Source organism: Periophthalmus magnuspinnatus, chromosome 22, assembly GCF_009829125.3.
Source record: "Periophthalmus magnuspinnatus isolate fPerMag1 chromosome 22, fPerMag1.2.pri, whole genome shotgun sequence".
Taxonomy (NCBI): domain Eukaryota; kingdom Metazoa; phylum Chordata; class Actinopteri; order Gobiiformes; family Gobiidae; genus Periophthalmus; species Periophthalmus magnuspinnatus.
In genome coordinates, this window is record NC_047147.1 from 6,809,235 (window position 1) to 6,832,562 (window position 23,328).

The 23,328-nt window shown below is 37.6% G+C and overlaps 1 protein-coding gene across 1 annotated transcript; it reads left to right on the forward strand.

The window, feature by feature from the left end:
- The first annotated feature begins 73 nt into the window (after positions 1 to 73).
- On the forward strand, positions 74 to 10,372 carry si:dkey-33c12.4 (uncharacterized protein LOC560112 homolog). The gene is made up of 18 exons (XM_033988059.2): positions 74 to 229; positions 425 to 477; positions 1,062 to 1,134; positions 1,252 to 1,391; positions 1,468 to 1,548; positions 1,631 to 1,687; positions 1,773 to 1,985; positions 2,077 to 2,310; positions 2,443 to 2,497; positions 2,830 to 2,920; positions 2,994 to 3,135; positions 3,532 to 3,636; positions 3,712 to 3,820; positions 4,720 to 4,849; positions 5,246 to 5,320; positions 5,459 to 5,561; positions 5,988 to 6,094; positions 6,183 to 10,372. The coding sequence occupies exons 1-18, from the start codon at positions 202 to 204 to the stop codon at positions 6,304 to 6,306; spliced, it is 1,920 nt and encodes a 639-aa protein (XP_033843950.1). The 5' UTR covers positions 74 to 201; the 3' UTR covers positions 6,307 to 10,372.
- The last annotated feature ends 12,956 nt before the right edge of the window (positions 10,373 to 23,328 follow it).

The window sequence follows — 23,328 nt, forward strand, 5'->3', positions numbered from 1 at the left end:
TTTTTATATCATTTTTATCCAATCACAGTACAGCCACAGATTCACGGACTCGCACGAGCCAATCAAAACCCGCGTGTCACGTTTAAGGGGCGGAAACAGCAAGACAGAAGGAACAAAGTACAGTTTACACGGAAATCATAAACATCTGGTCAAAATATCACTTTACCCAGCAGTACAGTGAAAAGGACAATTACTGATACAATGTCGAAAAAGAAGGAATTTCCTAGAGGTAAGAAAATGTGACCCAACTAATCTTATTTATATGAGTAGCGTGAAGTTGTTTTAAAGAAGCTAAAGTGATCTAAGCTAGCTCCTTTTTTGGCTTAGCAAGGCACGTTTGGGCATGCCTAATGTAAACCATACGTTTTGTTTTGTTGTGTTATTGTGATTTTACTGTGAAATAATATGTGTTTTGTATTTACAGTGACAGTTCGGACGCCGAGGTTTCGAGAAGGCACTGCCCTCATGAGAGCCCATGTAAGCTTATGATTCACAGGTTTATTGTTCAAACAGGTTTTACCACTCACCCCAAGCTACATTTTAATATCCAGTATCTAATATTCAGAGAAGTTTCCTGGGTTTTAATATGTTTGGGTAATAGCACCAATAAATTAAAAACAATAACATTTCTAACCATCATTTATTATAAATTAACTAGAAAGAGGTAAGAAGCTGCTTGTCCTCTGGTTGAAGTTTTAGAGAGAATTGTAAGTCAAATGAATTTGTCTGTAATTTTGATGTAAATTACATTAGTACAAGCAAATATGGACTTTTGTTGTTGCCTGCCCATATTAAAGTTGAGGATTTTGGCACACACACATATAAGTTTGGATAATGGTTTAAAAATGTCTCAGATTAAAAAATCAGATCATTTTTATAATCAACGCAAGCATCAACCGTAAAAGTGAAGCTCTGGATTTGGAAACTATAGTTACATTTCTGTATGGTAACCGTATGATAATGCCCTGGTGCAGCTGCATTTAAAGGGAAACCTAAGAGAAGATGTACTATTATACATGTGATACAGCCTCTTCCTCATTTTATTCTCTCCTTTTTCACAGGAAACAATGGTTGATTTCATAAAGGGTGGTGCACAAGGTTCTTTTATGGATATTTTGGGTGTTGGCATGTATGGTAAGAAGTTGTTTTGGTTCTTGCAACAAATGAGATTTCGTATTTTACCTTAAACCTCCTCAAGTGGCATAAAGAGCGTTTTTTTTTGTGTTTGTTTAATTTATTTATTTTGTTTAGGTTTTATGCAAAATTTAGAGGTGGATCCAGACCGTGATCTCATATATTCAGATGATGAATATGAAGATGAACCTGTTAATGAACCAAATCAAGCTCAAAAGCTAAAGCCTCACCCACAATTAAAGGAGCTTGATGATAAGGTTTTCTTTGATTTTCCACCCTGTTACTACTAGTGATTTTATATTTTCCTGATATAAATATTTTTCTCTCTTTCAGGAGGCTGAGCAAATAAAAAGATCTTTGGAAGAAGAACAAAAACGGAAATCAAAATCTGAAAAGAATAAGCGCAAGAAAATGGTCAGCAGCTTTGCTTATTCTACTAAATTGTGAGTTGCTCAGTATTCACTTAATTCATGTTTTTGTATGTGTAATTTTGCAGCGTAAGAAAGAAAAGAAACAACAAGAAAAAGAGGAGACTGAACAGAACGTTTCACATGTAAATGAGCTAAAATATAACAAGGGGAGGGTTGTCAGTTGTTCTTTTCTTGAATTAATGGTGTTTTTTTAATTATTTTTTTAAGGAGGAGGAACAAGGAAAGTCTAATTTTTATGAATGTGAAGACCTTAATAATGAAGAAATTAATATTGATCAAAATATTATTGATAATTATAAAGACATTGATAAATCTGCGCCTGATTTATCCGATAAACCCTGTTCTAAAGAAAAAAATGATGAATTGATAAAAGAAGAAAAACCTGTCATATTAAATAAGGAAAAAGATAATCCTCCAAAGGTTAGTGAAACGTTTTATGAAGGTTTTTTTTTTTTTTTTTTGATTATAATTGTGTATCATAATTGTGTGTAATCTTCATTTTTGTCAACAGAATATAGAACTTAAAAACCCCACACCTTGTATAGCTGTATCTGTACCTGAGAAGAAGAGCAAAAACAAATCTAAAAATATGGGAAAAGCCCAGACCATTCAAAATAATAAGATTAAAAATGTGGAAGTTAAATTGCCCAAAAAAGAAGAGTTTAAGGTGGACAAACCTGTCAAAATTGAAACAAAGGAAAACACAGAAATTAAACATGAAGAAAAAAAGGGTGAACATATAGAGGTAAAGTACTACAAAAAGGGAACAGTATGCAGTGCACACACACATGGTTCATAAAAATAACAAATTTTATACTGTTAATATACATAGATTGGAAGTGGTTTAACTTTGTTCATGTTGATGTCATTTGTCTAGGAAATTGTTGACCCTATAGTAGAAGAATATGCAAAAAAGAGTAAAGAAATGGCAGGTAAGCACACTAGCATAAGGGTTTGGGCTTCTTCCAAGTGAGAGGTTATTTGTATGCATTAAAAATGATGCTTCTGCTTCAAAAGTGTATATATTTTCTTTGCCAATCAAATCGGTCTACATTGGCAATTGTGTTAGGAATGGGAAATTATTAATGATTTGATGCAGTGAACCTTCTAAGGGATACTATGCCAGTTTATAATCTCAAAGTCTATTCTGTATAGATGGTTAAGATCTAGGCTGAAAATAAATATTTACCAATGACTCATTTATATTGCTGTAAAAGATAAGATATCGAGGGATCATAAAAAACAAGTCTTTTTTGTGTTTTAGCTATTGGAAACCGTTTGGCTGAAAGTGGAAAGTACGAAATGGCCATAACATTCTTTAGTGAAGCTATTAAATTCAACCCAAAGGAATACAAGTAAGGCCATGGACTCATTACGTTATAACATTAAATGAGCACTACATGTTCAAAAGTGTTTTGTTTTACTCAGATTATTTGGGAACCGTTCATTCTGTTTTGAAAAAATGCAACAGTTTGAAGAAGCGCTGAGTGATGCTGAGGTGTCTCTGTCCATGGAGCCAAACTGGATCAAAGGCTTGTTCAGGAAAGGCAAAGCACTTTGTGGCCTAAAGGTATGAGTTATGAATCACCTATTTACAATTCAAAACTATACACATCTTTGTTATAAAGGAGATTGGATAGTCATACCAAAAACTAACTTATTTATTCATCATATTTGTTGTTATTGTTATTTGTTTGTATGTTATAAAACTTGCACACTACCATAATAATGACAGATACAGGGTCTATAGTCAGAGCTTCTTCCTTTCTCTATTTGGTTTTCCCAGTCACTCTGTGTAATATAGGTCTTGTAAGTGACACCTAATATTGAAAACCAAGCAATAATAGCATTTTTTACTCATATATATATATATATATATATATGTATGTATGTATGTATGTATGTATGTATATATATATATATATATGTATGTATGTATATAATGTTATAATTTGTAACATTTCAGAAATACTATGAGGCTTCGCTTGCCTATGTAGACGTGTTAAAACTGGACAGTACAAGTCAAGAGGCCGTAGTGGAGCTGAAACGGGCCCAGACTCTTCACCTTATGGTAAATCAGGCTTTCGCACAACTCTGTTCACTATTGTGTTGTATTCATATTAAAATTTTATTCTGTCTGATGCAGGAAATGGGATTCACATGGACCCAAAGCAACAATGCTCTTAAAACACATTCTACTTTGGAAGAAGCGTTAGAAGCTCTGTTTAATGGGGAGTGTGATTTCAGTCCTGAAGGTAAATTATTTATAATTAATAGTTATAATTAATACATACAATTTTGTTCCATGATTAATAGTATTGATTCTAGTTTCAAATGATGTTTTCTAATGTGTATTAACTGTTGAGGGTGTTAACAGACTAGATGCTATAATTCAAGGCTCAAAGACAAGATGTTTATAGGGAGTGGTCAGACGTAGAGTGCATATTAATTGCTTCCTAAACCAGTGTAAACATTGACTGTAGAGGCTCTGCAGATGCTAAAACACTCAAAGACGGTGAAGGGGCCGACTGTAAAACTATAACTTAATAAAGCCTACAATCAACATTATGTCTCCTGTTAGTTACAGTACATGTGTTACTGCATTTTTATTTTAAACCATGAAATTACGGGACATAACACTAACAGAGGGAGGTTGGGTGGGGTTGGCAAAAATGAGACAAAAGGTGTTGATGGGATTTGTCATTCTGGTGCACCACACCGGTATGTGGTTATATAATCGGTAATGTGTGGTTTAAGGATCAATACTTCACAATTACTTAAATGGAACTTACTAGATAGTTTAGCAAAAAAACTGCTATTATTTAGCTTTTTTTTACTATCATTGTGGTATTGAGGCTTGACAACACTAGCTGTAAATACTGTTATTACTAAGCACTACTAGAGGACTGATTACAACATGAGTACACCTGACTGCCTCTATTACCAGGATAAGTTATTCAGTTCAGTTTAATTTTATTTATATAACACATTTAAAATACAACTTAAGCTGCCCAAACTGCTTCATGCAGAAGTCAACAAAAAACAAGTTAGTTCAGTACATCTGTCACTTTTAAATGCATTCACTGTTACTTCTTCTTTGCTATTAAACATGTAAAGTTGTATATGGTACAACTCTCATGCGTTTGTCTTTTAGAAAATGGCGCCTATCAGTTGGATGTCTCACAGAAGGAGTGGGAGAATTTTCATTTATACACCAAAAATAAACCTCAAACTAAAGAGAGAATTCAACTACCAGCTCCAGTCTCAAAAAAACAAGGCAAACCGTGAGTTAAGCGCTTAGGCAGTCCAAAGTTGGGATAAACATGAAGTATACATCATCGTAAATTGTTCCTAACCTTTCCATATGGTTTTATTTAGACTATATTACAATGTCTATTAGATTATTTGTCCCACCAAAGTCTATAAAGTCTATTGCCTGTGGGTTTTGAACAGTCTAGTTACTTTTATTTATGGTAATACAATCAATGTCTTACTTGTTTATAAACTATGGGGGGTCACTAGAACTAGAGTAGTTGCTCTCCTAATATTAATGTGAAATACTGCTAGCTCAATCTTCAGTATGTCATATAATTTACCTGTAATTTATTTAAATACTGTAATTATGTTTGAGTTTAAGGAGGTTGAATGTCTGATCATATTTCCTGCTGTCTCTGCTGCAGGGAGGTGTTTCCAGTCTGGGTTGGTTCTTTGGCTCCGACTGTCAACTACGTGACTCTACAAGAGGTTTTCAGCAGGTGAAGTACTGCTCCTTCAGCCCTTTGTTTAGAAGATCCTCATGTCAATACAAGATGTTTACAGCTCACAATGTAGCCCTCAAGTTGCTTCTAATCTTCCTGTTATTTTAATCCTACTTGTCCCATGTTTGTGTTTAGAGCTGGGGCTGTGCTCAGTATCAAAATGGTACTGGAGCATCATTGTGCATTTGTGAACTACGCCCGGAAAGAGGACAGTGCACGAGCCATTCAACTTCTAAATGTAGGAAATGCATTTTACTATTGTTTTGCTATAGAGCGAAGTATTAAGTTGTTTACATAGTTCCCCAAATATATAGTTTATATGTATTTACCTTATTTTAATGCATCCATTATCTTCAGTTTCATCTTGCACCCTAACACCGAAGCAAGTTCCTAGTTTGTGAAGTTTGTTGCTGACAGTGGCAATAAAATAGTGATCTGATTCTGATACTTTAAAATGATAAAACTGTCACCAAGTTGAATTCAGATGCAGTTGGGTATACAATTAAATACTTAAAAAAGTAACAAACCAACAAACAAAATGTACAGCACCTGAGTTATACCTGGCATCTTAATATAGTCGTCAAACTTGTGTGAACATAAATGTGAAAACTGCATTCTAGTCACATAAAAAGGTGAAACAAACTGTCTCTTGTGTTGTTTACAGGGCTTGTTGCTGGAGGGCTCTCCTCTGTTGGTGCGATATCCCAGTCGATTTCCTCCAGGGATCGGAGTCTCCAAAGATGCCCTCACAGACCCCCTCACTCCCCCCAGGTATGAGCCCTAACATTTAAAGTAATGATTCAGCTCAAGTTGTAACGGTATGAGCATGAATAATTTTGTAAACATTTCATCTTTGCAGTTTAGAGAAGGAGTGCTTTTTCTGGCGGACGATTGGATGCATGAAAAACGACTGCACTTTTAAACACATCCCACAGAACAGAGGCATCGACCGAGGACTGTTCAACCATAAACTCGCTCACTGAGTTCTGCCTTCTCCCGTACTTATACTTGCACTGCACTCTCCTGTGCTCTATCTCTGAATTAGAACTTTAGATCTCTGTAGTGGTCCACTCAAGACACTGCCTTAGTCTGCTAGCTTAACTTGGGATAAACATATTTTACTAAGAGAATTTTAGCTGATCCTTTGTTTTTCTTAAAACAAGGCTTCTTAAAATTGATACTTTCCAGTTATATTCTGGACACCAGTAGGTGGCAGCATTGCCCTAATCTGTCTCTGTTGAGGCAGTCCACTTGTTCATTCATCTTTTCTTTGAAAGCCTCTTGGGTTTTTTTTGGTTTAATGAGAAAACATATTATTGTATTGACCCTATTCAGTTTTATGTTTCTATAATTTGTGTTTGTTTCATGCATGTTTAAATCTATGTGCGGTGGTTTTATCCTGGTTATGTTTTAGAGAAAGCAGCAGAAGTGCCCATTACTCAGTAGTTTGTTCTTAGGATTTTTTTGCTTAAATCTCTAAGTCTCACTCACACTGTTTCACTATAAGCGGCTCAGATTGGCAGTCTTATTTCCAGGAGTCAGCCCCAGGTCAACTGTAGCTCCACATTACCATAGTATGTGGGGAGTGAATGTATAATGCCCAAACTGTATAGCATATACAAAACAAGCCATAATTATTTTCATTCTTAACCATGAACCTCTTCTCATCTCTCTCTCTCTGGGAACATTAGCGGAATTTGATTATCTCCATTTTCCTCTTTGTTTGACCTGTATTAAACATTCAAGATCTAGGATACTAAACATATACCAAAGTGCTGAATAATTAGTGTAAAAGTGGTCCGCTGGTGGTGGAAACGCTGCGGTGTTTTGCTGCGTGCTTAGTCCTGGGTTCTTGGAGCAGCTGTTATGTGGGCATTAATTGGCTGACACAGTGGCATACCTCCATGAAGCCTTATTTGATCGTGGGGAGATTTGAGAGAAGAAAAGGACTGTAAAACCAACAACATGAACTCTGTTTGAACTCACAGCAGCACTGGTACATTTGCTGAAGCATTACAATGTCAAAAAGCTTTTCTAGAGTAGGCTATTTTGTGTTAAATAAGGCTGAAACTGTGTCCACATAAGGAGTGATGAGTGAAGGCATGTGAACTATATGTAGAGGAAATGCGTTTCTTTTTGCAGCGTTGTGCAAAGACAATCTTCCACTTGAAACAAAGCAAACAAAGGTGAGATTAACTACAGGTTGGACTTTGTAACACTGCAACCTTTCTGGATGAGGGTCTGCCACCTGCTTGTCTCCTTTGTTGCACAGTATCTATATTTTTCTGCTTATTTCACCAGGTCGAGTTACACATCAGATCTATGGAGAGGCAAACACACACTTAGAATGCATGTTTTTCAAGGTATTTAATTGGTAAAAATGCCTGTATTTGAATAAAAGAGAGATAGATGTTGAATATTGTGGAACATTCAAGGCAAAGCTATAACATCTCCTTGTTGACGAATAGGCGGTGGACCCTGCACTAGAAAAGTTACAAAGTGGACCTTTAACTAATATTTCTTTTTACCTTCCTTCTGAAATTCTGGAAGACAAATTACACTCGGCAAAGTGAATCCGAAGTAAAAATTATGCAGTGTTAATGTGAATCTGGAAACTAGTAAAATAAATCATAAGTAATGTCAAAAGTAGTAACAAATGAACTAAACATTGCAATATTAGAGCTGTATATTTGTCATAAGTATGTGCAAGTCCTCCAGTCCAATTTCTGGTTATGGTGTTTTTTAGAGACTGTTTAATATGTTTTTAAAGTGGGATTATATCTGCTCACTTCAATAATTGTCACCTTGATCCCTAATCATGTGTCATTATTCCTGATATTAAATGCATTAACCTGTGTTCTCCTGGACACACCTCATACCAAGGGCAGATTTCATTCATATTGGTGTCAGTGACAATTCCACCTTGACAATGCTCAATTTTCTGTAATGTGGAAAGCTAAGCAGGGTTGAGCCTTGTTAGTTCTTGGATGGGAGACTGCTGGGAATACCAAGTGCCACAGTGGAGAAGCAGAGGTAGTAGGTAGTGTAGTACATACTGTCATCGTGTCCTTGGGCAAGACCCTTTGCCCACCTTGCCTCCTAAGTCCATGTACAGTGGTGTATATGATTGTGATTAAGAGCAGTGTTTCTCAAACCTTCAGGTCCTTAGACAGCTCTTCAGTTTGTGGATTTGACTAATTCAGAGTTTAATTTGATCCCCTTTTTTGACCTCCTTTGGACAATTTCTTGTTTAGAACTACAGTGGAAATGATGTAGTCCACTTTTAGACCTGGTTTAGTTCTAGATTAGACCTAAAATTGAATTAGATCTGGTGGTACTCGGAAAGCCGAATCTTTTCTTTGAGGGTACTCAGAAAAAGGCACTGATTTAGAGTGTTTGTGAGAGAGGGAATGGAAATCAACGGATGAATATTTGAAAAATGTATAACATGCTGATTGGTGACGAGGAAAGACAGAACTTCATTTATCATACATCAGAGAGGAAAATCATCCAAATAAACCAATTGCATACAAACAACATACAAATTTGGCCTTTACAAATGTTTGAACAAAATATAAAATTTAAATAAAATCAAAGTATAAACCTATTCGGGTAAAATGGTCATGTTTTTATATAGCGCTTTTCCACCTTCAACACAATCAAAGCACTAGTGGATCTGACCACTCAACCAATGATGTTTATGTCGAGAGCGGGATTCGCACCATCGACCCTCAGATCAGCGTACAAACACTCGACCATCTGAGCCACTGTCGTCCTTTGTACAGGCTCCATATTTATAGGTGATGATAAAAAACTGACGAGATCGACAGACAATAGGCATAAAGGTTTGATTTTTGTGCTATCAGATTAAGTGCATCCAAAAGCTTTTATCAAATCTGTCTTTCTTTCGTAGCTTTGAAAACTGCTGACACGAGACCGAAACACATTGATAGTTCTTTGTTGATGAATGGTAATGCAGTAGATATCCGCCTCAAGAGGAAGATACAGCTGGAGTAATTGAATGCTCTGGTTTCACTGCGGAGAGACACAATCAAATTTTTATTCTAATTTTGTGGGTTCTGTGCTCGGTAAATAAACTATTGATGAGACGAGGGGGAGCAGCTGACTCACACACTACATCAACAAACTAAATGCTGCTCTGGGGGATGGCTGTAGATGAAGACTATTTCTACTCCCATTTTTAGTAAGAATCAGATCTAAAATTTAAAGATGAACTATGTAACTTTTCAGGAGTGTCCACTGCCTCAAATATGGCATCATCTATCTCACATTTAGTGTTTAGTTTAAGGTGAAAAATCCATTCTTCCTGAGTCGGAGATGGGTATATTAAACGCCTAACATTTCAAGCCGTCTGCCTCTTGTCATGAAGATGTTATTGCTTTTCCCTAGATTAGAATGTTCCACAGCACGGCATTAAATTTATCTATCCCTACGGAGACAATTAACTAAATGGTGATATTTTTATACAGCGCTTTTCCACTTTCAAGGCACTCAAAACCACCAAACCACTCGAAAACTCAGGGGCGAAACACTCCAACTGAGTTACTGCCACGAAAAGGCCAAGTTACAGGTCAGATCTGTGGATCGGACGGCGCCCCCACTCACAGGAAGAATATTGGTACGATGTTTTCAAGGTGTCTTTAGTGAGAAAAAACACCTGAACAAATGAAAGATCAATACATTTAGTGCTAGAGGTACATTCCAGCCAAATCAGTAGCATCTCCAGGTCAAGTAGCAGCAGATACAACACCAGAAAAGTTACACAGTGTGCCTTTAAGGTTTTGAGAAAAGAAAAAAGACTCAAAACAGCAATATGCACAATCATACAAGTTGGATGATTCTTGTCTACGAGTGTACTCTGTGCTATAACCTCTCAACATATTTTAAACATATTGTCACTCTACTGTCCAGTAGTGTGTTTAATTAGATCACTTCCACTCTCCTAAATGTGCTCAGTGTCTGTCTGGGAGCCTACATTTTGGAGTTAAAAGTAATAGAGACCTCATGCCCTTTAAAACAAATGTGCAAATGGAAGATAAAGTCTTGGACAAAGGTCAGTTTTAATTAAAAACATTGGAGAGTTTTGGTGAGGCTAAACTTTTCCCATTTGTTACATTAAATCATCTGCCTCATAGAAGGATGCTAATTAGGACTCTTGACATTATACTCATATATACGTCTGTGAAATACTATTATGTAGCTTTGAAATGCTTTACAGAGTCTGCATATATAAAGGAGACGTGAACATGAAGAACAGGTTTGGTCAATGCATCCAACATTTTTTTTTTAATCACATTTATGATTAACTGCAATATCTTTGGAGTATAATCAGAAGATATTTTCACAGTCTAACAGAAATGTGCCGTGATGTTTCTTTAAAGAGCAAAAGTGAAAGGACAGTAAAATGACAGAAATATTCAGTCTACACATGCACTGATCAGTTCAATATATTATTATCTGAAGTGATCATCATCGGTATAATTATTGAGTTATGCAATTTGTCAGTATTGTCATTTATTTTATTTATTTTATTTTTATTTTTTTTGCTTTTATAGCCTCACAAATCTCCTAAACCACCTTCTTAACCAGTCATTTACTCCACAGAGCAGCTTGATTTCCATATTAATATCCCATTTTGAGCCAATCTGCAGTGAGCAGGTTTTAATGAGCATTATAACGGGGATCAAGCGGGGGTCCCTCACAATGGGGGTCTCCGAACCTGTCTGTGCACCTCTTTGTTGGACCAATGAATGAATACAGTAATTGTCAGAATGAGAAATTGACCTTTGCTATAATTTGGGCAGAGGTCCCTTAACAAGTTGAAATAGCACAAACTCAATTAGAGGATTGATTGCTGCGTCCATCCAATATCCCACATTTGCATCAGGGGCATATAAAGAAGATAAATGAATGTTGAAGCTTTTGTCCGAGCTGTCAGTCCCGGTGCATGATGGGAAACAGGAAGAGGAGGCGTCTTTTGTGCGGTTTAAATGGACACTTCAATGATAATATCTGCTTCTAAAAGAGGGAAAGATTAGCTGAGTGAGAGCATGTTTAAAGTCTTCTTTTTTTTTGCTTGGACACTGCACACAGCCATGTTAAGTTACAAATATCTCCCCCAGGGTTTCATAATGAGAAAAAACTGTCATAGTAATTAACATTAACATTCAAAACAAAATATCCTCAAAAAAAGTCCTCAAATGTAACAGGAAACTGACACTCATGAATAGTGTGTTATTGACATTTTGCCTGCATGTTAAAGGAGCACTGTGTAACGTTTTTAGTGAGGGGCCCACCACCTGCTTGTTTTATTGCTTTGCCTGGAATGTTCCACAGTATGGCATTAAATGTGTTAAGTTGCAGGTCTGATCTGCGAGGAGGAGGCAAGCCCACTCACAGTAGAAACCATCATTTTCAAGGTATTTTCGAGCAATAAAAACAAATGTAATAAAATAAATATGTAGCTAAATATGTAGCCTATGTTAATGCCACACTGACGAACATTCCAGACACATTTACATGGTAGATGACGGGCAACAAAGAGTATGGACGGCCTTTTTCATGCATTTTACATCACTTGAGACTCATGGATAGAAGCACAGAAGGTTAATGTAACACAACTACAGCTAAATACACAAAACTCACTACTAAAACTACTATTTAAAGTATTTGTAGTGTTTTCTCTTGTCCAAAAATGTGCTACAGTCCAAATTATAAGTGACTAAAGTGCTAAAGCATTGTTGCATTGTGGCATACTGCAAATATCACTTTGACAAACAGATCTGCAGTTTCTTGATATTGTATGGATACATTTTTATGGCTTCTCTGTTCCTAATTCACACTCAACTATTTCAGGTCTGGACTATGGCTCCCCTGTTGTAGCAGTATTGTTTTTTCCTGCACACAATGTTCACTGTCTCTGTACCGTTCTGCGTCTCCTCCTCACATAAATAAATGATTCATGAGCCATTATTGTCTGAATATATAGTGTTTACCTCCACACAGAGATCAGGACGCTCGCTCTGCTGGTGCTGTTATATATAATATGTATGGCAGATTTAAGGCATAGACTCAAAAACATATCCAGCATCCTCCAAAAGCAAGGCACAGACCCGATACTATCTTTGCTTTTAGTGCATTTAGCATAGCAACAGAATGAAAACATAACAGCACGGTAACTAAAAGTATAATTATGATAAATACATTCATAGTCTTTGATGGAAATGTGTGGGTTGCATGTCTCAGGTTTGATAAATAAAGCCAAGCCTATTCTGGGGGCGACAGGGCAGAGGTTTGGTATCAGGGTGTGGTTGTAGAGGAAAACCATTTGTCTATCAAGTGATGTCTCCGTGTATTTTCAATGGCGCCTTCAATTTCCAAGTTCAAATGGCTATATACATAAAAACACCACTCCATCATCACTTAAGTAGGATTAATATTACAGTATCACTTAAGTAGGATTAATATTAAACACTTGTTCTAGTCCAAAATTGTATCTCAGGAGGCAGCATTAACCTTACCCTTGGAAATATCTGTGTGTCCTCTGTTGAAAAAGTAAATGCTTCTTAATCTTATTGAAAAAACGTGCAACTGACAGTCTGATCCCATCATACACCTGGCATTGACTCATGGAGGTGTGTGCAAAGCTAACCCTAACATAAGAAGTAATAAAGTACTCTACTGTATAGATTTTAGGTGTCTGTACTTTACTAGTAAGTAGATTTTACTGTGGATCCTTTTTACTTTTACTTCACTACATTTGTGAGCCAGTATCTGTACTTTCTACTCCTCTACATTTTTGAACTGGATTGAAAAATAAAAGTATATTTATTATTGTTTGAGACCTGCTGAAAAGGCTGAGCGGTTTATTTTTAACATGTTCATAATTTTAGCAAACAAAAATACACAAATAAAACCAGATAGGAAAAAAACAACAACTATTTATTCAGTTGTTTCTGTTAAACAAAATTCAGCACAAATCTGTATCAAAATCACTACATCTGAACCATTACTTTTTACTCTTTAAGTACATTTAAACACGTGCTTTAAAGTAGATTTTTCCATGTGATACTTTTACTTGAGTATTTTTTGCTCCCGCATCTGTACTTTTGCTTAAGTAACAAAATTGAGTACTTCTTCCACCACTGGTACAAAATGAGATTGCCAAATTGATGACCTATTTAAACACTTGTGGCTTTTATAAGTTTTTGGCTTCTGTGTCTGTTCTTTTTAACAGTTGGCGATGTGGCAAACAAAAAAGTCTAAAATGACCCGACTGATTAAACGAATTAAAGCAATAATCTTCAATCCTGGTGACTATTCTAATACTAGGCCTCAGTAACTATAACACGGTTTGTTTTTCTTTATGGTAAATGTTTGACTATTTTGCCAGAACTACTACTTCTACTACTACTAAGAAACCTGGTTGATTTAAAGAACATACATTCCAAGTAAAACAAATACAATTGGTCATAACACAACAGCCAATAAATAATCCACTTCACCAATATCCTTTGTGATCGTGGCCAGTTATGGCTGACATGTAAATCAAGTTTTGACATGTAAAAAAATAAAACACGATGATGCAAGGGTCAAGGGTCATGTTTGGAGGGGCCTTAGTGCTGGTATCGCCAAGGCCCCCTCCTCTGCTCCTCCACTCGTCTTTTCAGTTGAGTGGATTGCTGTGTTCTTTGTTCCTTTTTTTCATAACAGACTTGAGATTCCATCCATTTTTAAGAGGCACACCTCCTTCTCGGATGACTGCAGCTCTGAAGATAGCGCGTTGACCTTTCTGGACGTCTCCTCTTTTAGTTTGATGCTTGTTTTAATGTCATAGGTGGTGTTTTGTTGTCCCACCTCTGCTCTGTGGCACTGGTTTTACCGCTCGTGCACTGGACTGTCCCTTTACCACTGCAGGCCTCTCGGTCGGAGCAGTCTTTGTCTTTCAGTGCAGCGATTACCATGTCCTTTCATTGTCTTTAAGTGTATTGCTCGCTGTTTCCATGGCCCTTTTGGAACTGGCCAGCCCTTGTTTAATCTGTACTTTGCCACGCACTGTACTGTTGTAAGGGCGTCTGAACTCGTTATGTTCGCCAATGTCATCCAACTCTTTCTCTGTCTTTTGGAGCTTGTCCTTGACGTTAATTTTTGTTGTAACGTTTTTGGCATGGCGAAGCTCCTCTTTCAGCTCCACCATCTCCCGTACTGTCCTGTTGTAGAGGTTTCTGGTCTCATTATGTAAATTAGTTAGATCTTGGAGTCATCAGTCCTTTTAGAGAGCATCAGTGAGGTTTTGGATCTCCAGGTCTTTCTCTTGGTCAGTCTTCTCCTAAGTCTTGAGCTTGCGGTCCAATGATTGGTTTGATTGATTTATTTGGACCTGATCTTCAAGCTCGGAATGATGAAATATTGGCACCGCAGCAATCAGCTATACAATTATATTATTGAATAGTTCTTGTCAATATAAATTTGACATTAAGCACTAAAAATACATCATTATCGATCTGTTGTCCGCATTTAAAGGCCCGTATTACACCATTTTCTGATCTATGTTATAATGTTGTTTCCTCATCACAAACAGACCTGGAGCTGTGTTTTGCTTCATTCACACATGTTTAACACACAAACCCTGCATATTGAGTTCTTCTCTCAAACTGAAAACCTCTGTTCCACCTCGTGATGTCATGCGGTAATACAGGACGTGCTCCACTGTGTTTTTTATTTAATTGCCAATCTCTGAACTAAAGGTAAAAGGAGCTGGTAACTTGAAAACTACCACTTCATGACATCACAAGGTGGAACAGAGCATTTTGAGGTTTGGAGATGTAGACAGACTAACAATAAAAGATTAATCAAGCACGTGAGAATGAAACAAAACACAACTGCAGGCATATTTTTGAGGACGTAATAGCATCATGACATGACATGACATGAGCTCTCAAGAGTAAATTTTGCATAATATAGGACTTTAACCTAATCTACATTGTAATTACACATTCTATTATATATATTTTAATTATAATTCAAATCTATTTCTATGGTAGATTTTATAAACATGGAAGTTTCCAAGTAGCTCTATCAGTCCGCACTAACTAGATTAAAACCAGTAAAACACATTTGTTCACATTTGCACTTAGACATTTGCGAATCAAAACTGAGACTAAACCTGAAACTAAACCTGGACTGGACCAGGACTACACCAGAACTACATTAGGGCTGCTTAATACCTTTAATCCATTGTTATCCTAGTTCACCATGCTTAAAGGTTAAGTGCTTTAGTTGTCATTACACACACATTGTATTTTTACTGCAAAGTTTGCTCTATTTGCAGCTCTGATTGAGAAACCCTGGTATTATACTGGACAGATACTGGTTAACAGAATAACCCTCATTACCGCAGTGCCGGTCGTGGACATGTGTGGACTCGAGCTTCCTACAGCCTTAACTCTTCTTAATGGAGGTAAAATATGTGACCGCGGGCACATTAGGCTAATCATTAAAACACAGGCGCTCGGAGAAAGAGATTGTTCTGTTTACTCAAAGCCGTTTCCAGTTTATTTCGGAGAACACAATCTTTCTATTTTACTTTCTACTGTTACTTTGAAGCCGGAGAGAACAATTAGATGCAGATGCAGTATTTTGTAGTATTTGTTAAACACAGTAACGGAGCTTTCTTTACTTTTATTCAAGTAGTAATTTAGAGAAGCTATATAACTAGCCAGTATACTCATGGATGCATGTTTAGAGCATTTTTTCTACCTTTTTTGTTTTTTTTTCCAATTATAAGTGTTTTTATTGATTCAAAATAGCTGAAAAATGATGCAGTTTTACTCTGAGCTGGGTCACCTCTCCACAGATCTGATCTATAATGTGGACAGATGGGGTCACTGACTTGCCTCCATGAAAATATAGATAAGCAGGTGGCGTAATCTCCACCTGTAAAGTTAGATAGTGTAGGTTTAAAGTAGCTTATGTTTGGTAGTTTTTGGCTCTACTTGATAGTTTAATGTATCCACGAGTAATGATTGTTTTGTCAATACTTCTACTTGAGTAGCCCACAGATAAAATTCTCCTTTTACATTTTTTAAACCCGCATGTCTGTATTTCACCTATTGTACTTCCAAAACTAATTTATACCTCTGTTCTGTTGGACTGTATTTCATCTTGTTTCGTTATTTCAGAGCATAAAATGTTCAAGAGCATGACAAACATAAATCTTTCATCTTCATAAATCTCCCCAGTTTCGGCCTGGAGGAGTTGGGCTTTCTATAACTGACGCCCATTTCCATACATCACCATTGGACTTAAAGACAACTAAATCTATCTGTACCTCGGAGGGGCCCGTCCACTGACCAGGTTAATTTGTTGTTCTCATTCTCACAAACAATGCATTAACCTCCTCAACACTTAACCAAATAACGCCGTCCGTGTATCGCCACCGTTGGAGTGGTCTGTGATTTACAACAGGAGGCAGTAGTAATAAAAGTTTACCCCCGAAGGCGACAGTTTACTTCCTGAACAAATGAAACCTGCTTCCTCCAGCTCTGATAATCTTTAAGTGGCTTGTCACTGAAGTAAATGCTGATTATTAAAGTGAAAAATTGCTAAAGGGTCAAATGGGGAAGTAATGGTGACACGTTTTACTACATGTACTTCTAATAATGTGTCTAACTTTATGGGTTCACCGCCCCAGTATCTTTACATAACGATTTAGAAATCATTTTGTGGTTAAAGCCCCAAACAATATGCCCATATCTAAACGTGTTAGGGCCAGTTAGATTGAACATCTAAATTAGCAAATAAATGAATCCTTTATTTTCTTTTCAGTAATGCAATACAATACAATATATTTACATTAGATTATCAGAGGAGTTGACAGGGACGGTGTGTTATCCCAGAATTGGATCCTCAGAGTTTGGTTTTGTTTCATTCACACACAATTAACACACAAACTCTTCTTCTTTCAAACCGAAAATACTCTGTTCCACTTTGTGATGTCATGTGGTGAAACAGGAAGTGCGGCACTGTAGTTTTAAACTCCACACACCTTCACCAGAATCACTTGGATCATTTTAGCCCTGGAATTGCCAGTCTCTACTGAACAAAAGGTAAAAAGTAGATGTTAACTTGAAAACTGCCACTTCATGACATCACAAGGTGGAACGGAGCATTTTGAGCTTTGGAGATGTGGACAGACTAATAATAAAGTTACTCAAACATGTGTGAATGAAACAAAACACAACTCCAGGTATGTTTTTGAATAGGTAACAACATTCTAGCATGACTTAAAGCTCACAAGAGTCATTTTTGCGTAATATAGAACCTTTAAAGAACATTAGCAGTTAATAAGAAGTCTGTAAAGTCACATCACATTTATATTTATATTCATTCATAAGGACAGAACAAGCCTAGCACTTTGCTGTTAAAATATTTCTCCCTCTCAATAAACTTGTGTGCAAACGTGACAAGTTAAACATCAAGGAGAGCTGTGTTTGCCAACCATTTAGCCGTATTTGAGACTAAAACGTTGCGGGTAATTTAAGACTTCCCCTGGTTTGAAGTGCAGTCTGCAGCCCCTCTGAGCCTGGGTAAGGAGCTCCCTGAGGGTTCGGGTGCACCACGAAGACGCCGCTCGCTCCATAGAGAGATTCATTACCTCCGAAATGTGAGCCTTTGTCCCGTTTGGAGTACAAGAACATAAATCTAGGCCTGCTCCTGGCACTCGGGCAGGTACTGTGCAGGTAATTATAGTTCATCATGATTCAGACATGCTCACGGGCTTCGGAGAGGGTTTCACATCAGAGGGAACAGCCCACAGTTCATGTAACGTTATTTGTACCATTGGTAGAAAAGCAGATTTTGTATTATCTTGATTTATACATTTTATTTTCATATAAAAGGGAATATGAGTAAATAATGTAATGTATTTTTGAGGTAGAAGAAAATGGATAGAGACCACGCAAACTCGTCAAAGAATCAACCATGTGAGCCTAATTAAATAATAATAACTAAAGGAAAAGTTAAGTTAAAGCACATTTGATTGTCCCCATAGATAAATTCGTCCTCATAACTTTCATGATATGCTAAAATACATGCACTACATACAAAAACATAGTCTTCTTAAACAAATGTACAAGTATTTCAACCTATTAAAATCCATTCAAATTATGTTTTATACACAGTAAAAACAGTCCAGCCTGGCTGAGTTGACAATCTACTGGTCTAATGCTATTTCTCCTAAGCCTGGATAAATGAAGAAGGGCATCTGGAATAAAAACCTTGCCAAATCAATGTATATTACAACATATTAAAGCAGGACTATTACGCAAAATCGACTTTTCAGAGCGTTTAACCATGTTAACCATTGTTTTCCCTTCTTATTTACCCTCTCGATGTTGTGTTTGTAATGATTCATGCACGTTTAAGCAATCTTTAATCGCTTATTTAATATTTTCACCTTACTTCAGTCTCATATTTTATTCTCTTAATCAGTGATACATGTAGGATTTGGCAGGGTCACATAGTCATTTAGGTACAAATTTTAAAAAATCCTCTCTTAGCTAGTCAACAATTTGACAGCTCTTTGCTGTGATGACGTTTTTGCCAACGTCAGCTCTCATTGGGCAGCGAATTTGTTTCTTTTATTAAGCTGTTTTAGATGAATATTGCGATTTAAAATGTGTGAATTATGACATAGTCAACCATGAGTGTCATAGATTATAGCTTTAAAGCAGGCTCAAGCACAATACGCCTTCTAACGGTTTGAAAAAAACACAATACTTGAGGTATGCTCCAACCAGACACACTACGGTCAAAATCATGGACATGATTTTGTACAATAAATAAAACAGTACAACATTTATAAATAGCAGTTTACCAAGACAAACAATTACATGCAAATTTGCCATAATTGCCTTTCCCTCTTGAGCCTAGTCTTTTGTCCACAGCTCTGTATCTCCCAGCTGCTCCACTGCAGGCCTCCTCTGTGACCAAAAACCACCAGATCCAGTTTCATTGTGCCAAGTTTAAATTTGGCATCCCGCTGTGGGCAAACAACCCACCAGCAGCACCACCATCCCGGGTCTCTTCCCTAGCGTTCCAGCTCCGATCCAGATGTCAACAAAACTGCTTCCATAGCGACTCACCTGCTGCTTATGTTCGTGATTAATGTGGAGATTATAAGAGGGGAGGTTTTTCAGGAGCAACAAGCAGAAAAAGGCCATCTGTACCTGGGATCGGGAAGCGGAGGGAGGGACAGAGAGATGGATGACTTTATTAACACCGGGTTTCCTCCGACAGCGAAAACCTGCAGAGCTGCACTAATTAAAACGCTCTGAGTGGATTATATATTTATATCAGGAGGTTATGTGCATGGGAACTATACCGAAACTTATAGGCGGAAGCTCTCCTCAGGGTAGGAATGACTCTCTAAGTAACTTTTGATGTATGGGGATAAAATATTAAGACTAAAGGTACAATACATATCAAATTTGAGTGTAATGATTATTGTGAGAAGAAACATTGTGGTTTTATGATTATTCGAGTTTATAGACACCATGATCAAACAAGGTTAAGGTAGGAAAAGCTGACCTCTGCATTTGACTCATTCTTCAGCCTGTCAGGAGCAGCGGGACCTATCTCCAGATCTTGTTAGGCTTGGTCAGGACTACCTTAGCCGGAGGATTTGGTGCATAATTTAGTTTGATAGTGGGATGTGGAGTGCCCGAAGGAAACCCACCCAGACACGGGAGTAACCTGCAAACTCCACACCAAAGACTGCATAAAGAAGTGAACAAAAGGGAGTGTGACGTCGCCCGTAGCGTTCAGCTCCTGTCAAATGAAGCTCATCGAGGCCAGCAGTTATAGGGGCAAATTTGGAGCTATAGTTGGAATTTCCACTGCGAGTATTATAGCAACCAAAGAGCCAATCAGGAGCAAGAAGCTTAGCAACACTGTCAATGAAACCTGTTGCTCAAGCTAGCGGGAGTGACCCTGGGAAAAGAAGGCACTTGATTTGTCTGTTATTAATGTTCATATTTAGACTTACAGACACAACTTACAAACATTTTAAGACCAAAATAATGAGGCTGACAGCAGCACGTACAGCTGGGGTGTCAAACACATTTTCACCGAGGGCCACATCAGCAAAATGGCTGCCGTCAAAGGGCCAAATGTAAAATAAATGTAACTACTTTTAAAAATTGTTAATTAACTGTTTCTGTATTTATTACTTCTTCAAGTTACAAATATCACATATGCATTTGCAAATTTGCTAAAATATAGCTGTGTAACTGCATGTCTCTTCATAAAATGACATTTTAAGACCGTCATACCTTTTAATTTACCCTGTCGAGGGCCACATAAAATGATTTGGAGGGCCACATTTAGTCCGGGGGCCTTGAGTTTGACACATGTGAGTTACAGACAGAGCAGTGACATTTTTTCAATACAAAGTGAATTGGAGCCAGAGTTGAAGGAGCCAGAAGTGCACTCATGCTCACTTCCTGTTTGGAACGTGGTGGCTAGCAGTTTAGCTATCTCCATTTGTATATACAGTCTATAGGGAAACCGTAGTGCCTGAAGGAAACCCACACAGACACGCTGCTGTAACATTTAAATGCAACAATTAAAATATATAGTTTGAAACAGATTAAAATATTCATGTTAATTTAATCTAAATAATGATCTAAAATAACTAAACTGAACTAAAGCCTATTCTTCCTGCGGCGCCCTCGGGTTGAACATTATACACGACCAGGTTAAAGAGTACATCTTCGTCAATGAAGCTTGTCCAATCATTTAACTTCACCTTTGTACATCGCTGCCATCCTTAAACCACAACACACCTGTCCCATTGTCCCGCTCTGGCCCCTCCCCCCTCCTCAAAACCACTGGGGGATTTCTGCTCGCTCATTTGGCACATTTTTGAATCTAAAAAGACAAAATGAGTGAAAGAGCCACCAGCAATCTAGGCTTTCCAGTCCAGTGAAAGGGCGTCTTTGTTGAATGCACATCAAGCCTGGCCCGTCAGATACCCCCCTGGTGCCCCCCCCCTCCCACCACCACCACCACCCCCCCCTCCCTTTTCCTCACATCCAAGGCCCGGGTGGATATTTCATTAAATGCTATCAGAAATGTGACTGGCCCCATTCATGGCAGATGGAGGGAGGCTGGAGACCAAATGCTTTTCGTGGACAGACTGGAATCTATAGGAGAGACCAGGCAAAAGAGATACACGAAGAAATAGTGTTGGTATATGGATTCTTCTGTGTGTTTAATGTTGGGGTTATAAATGTCCAAAGAAAAATGCGATCGAAGAGAATTAAATAACATTATAAAAAGTGCATTGGATGTTATGGTCCAAAACTCAAGAAGGAATTCTAAAAGAGAAGAAACATGGGTGAAATATTTGATCTTAAAAGCGAAATACAATCTATGGTAAGGACCTAACAGAAAGTGCATTATTATTTTGTATTGGAAAACACTGAAGGACGACTACTATGTTTACCAAATGTTTGAGACCTGGGATTTAATATTATTTGCTGATAGTAACATTTAAAAAAATATCATAAAAGTAGTTTCAAAAGGCCTCAAGGACACTTTTTTTGTGAAAAACTATGGTTAGTCCACTAGAAATGTTGAGGTAATAGTTGATTGTGTGGTATTGTTTTGTTTTGGTTGCGTTTGGGCATTGTGGTTTTACTAAAAGTTAACTAAATATGGTTAAATAAAGATTACTTTCACCTCTGCAATAGCTTTGTTTGTTTTTGACAAACATTAAAGACCCGAGAGTTCCTGGTTTTATTGTTACCTATTTACAAGCTATGGCACAACTGCTGTCGCTTCGTGTTTTCTCAAAAGTTGACCTTTACGACTTGTTGTGTAATGCTTTTGTCTAATCTCTTTGTCCTAATTTGGAGCTACTTTAAGAGTTAAGAGTTCTCTGTCCAAACAAAACAACATATTGCGTAGTAGAGATTCCTCGCACAAACTAAGTGACCTTCTCTGGTATCCGCTGTTCATTTCTCTAAAACTAGACTTAGATGAACCCTTTATTTTGTTAAAGAGGACCCCGATTACGTCCCGGGACAATAGGAAGGCAGTGGGTTGGACAAAAACACAAAACAATGATTTCCGCAACAGCAATTTAATCCTCTGGTGCAAAATGTGGACAAAGGCAAAGAAACTGCCACGAATAAAGCCTAAAATCCCAAGATTAGGCTAAAAAAACGGGGGTCTATTGTGTAAGGGGGTCCTTTATGTGTGATTGAAGTCTGCGAGAGTCACTCCATGTACCAGACGTGCTCAGCCTCTTTGAGCCAATGCAAACCACCTATGCACTTTCATCTGAACGGCAACTTAGAGGGAATTAATGTCGCTCAGAGCAGAGAGGGAGGAGAAAAGGCGACCGAGAGGCGGGATAGAGAGGAGAGAGAGGGAGGGGAGAAGGAGGAGAGAGGGGTAGAGAGAGAAAGTAAGAGCGAGGAGAGGGGGAGAGTGAAGGAGCATAGAGACGAGAGGGAGTGAAGAGAAAGGGAGAGAGAGGGAGGCGAGAAGGAGAGGAGTGTGGGGGGAAGAAAAGAGAAGGAAGAAAGAGAGGAGAGAAAGAGGGGAGAAGGGGATAAGAGAGGGGAGGGGAAGCAGAGAGGTGAGTGAGAAAGGGAGAGGGAGAGAAAGAGAAAACAAAGAAGAGGGGGATAGAGAGCAGGAGATATGATATGAAAGAAAGGAGGAGAGAAAGTGAGGAAATCTGTTGAGAGAGGGAAGGGGAGAGGAGAAAGGAGTGTTTTTAGTTGAGTTTAGTTTCTTTGGGGAGTTTTACGATGATTAATAAGTAAATAATATTAATGCCATAACAATCTTACAGAGGATTTGAGAACATTTTGACCATCCTAAAATAAGATTTGTCAGCAGAAAGTAGTTTTACTTGTCTTCTGTTCCATTATTCCATATTAAAGAACATATATTATCCTCGTGTCTGTTAT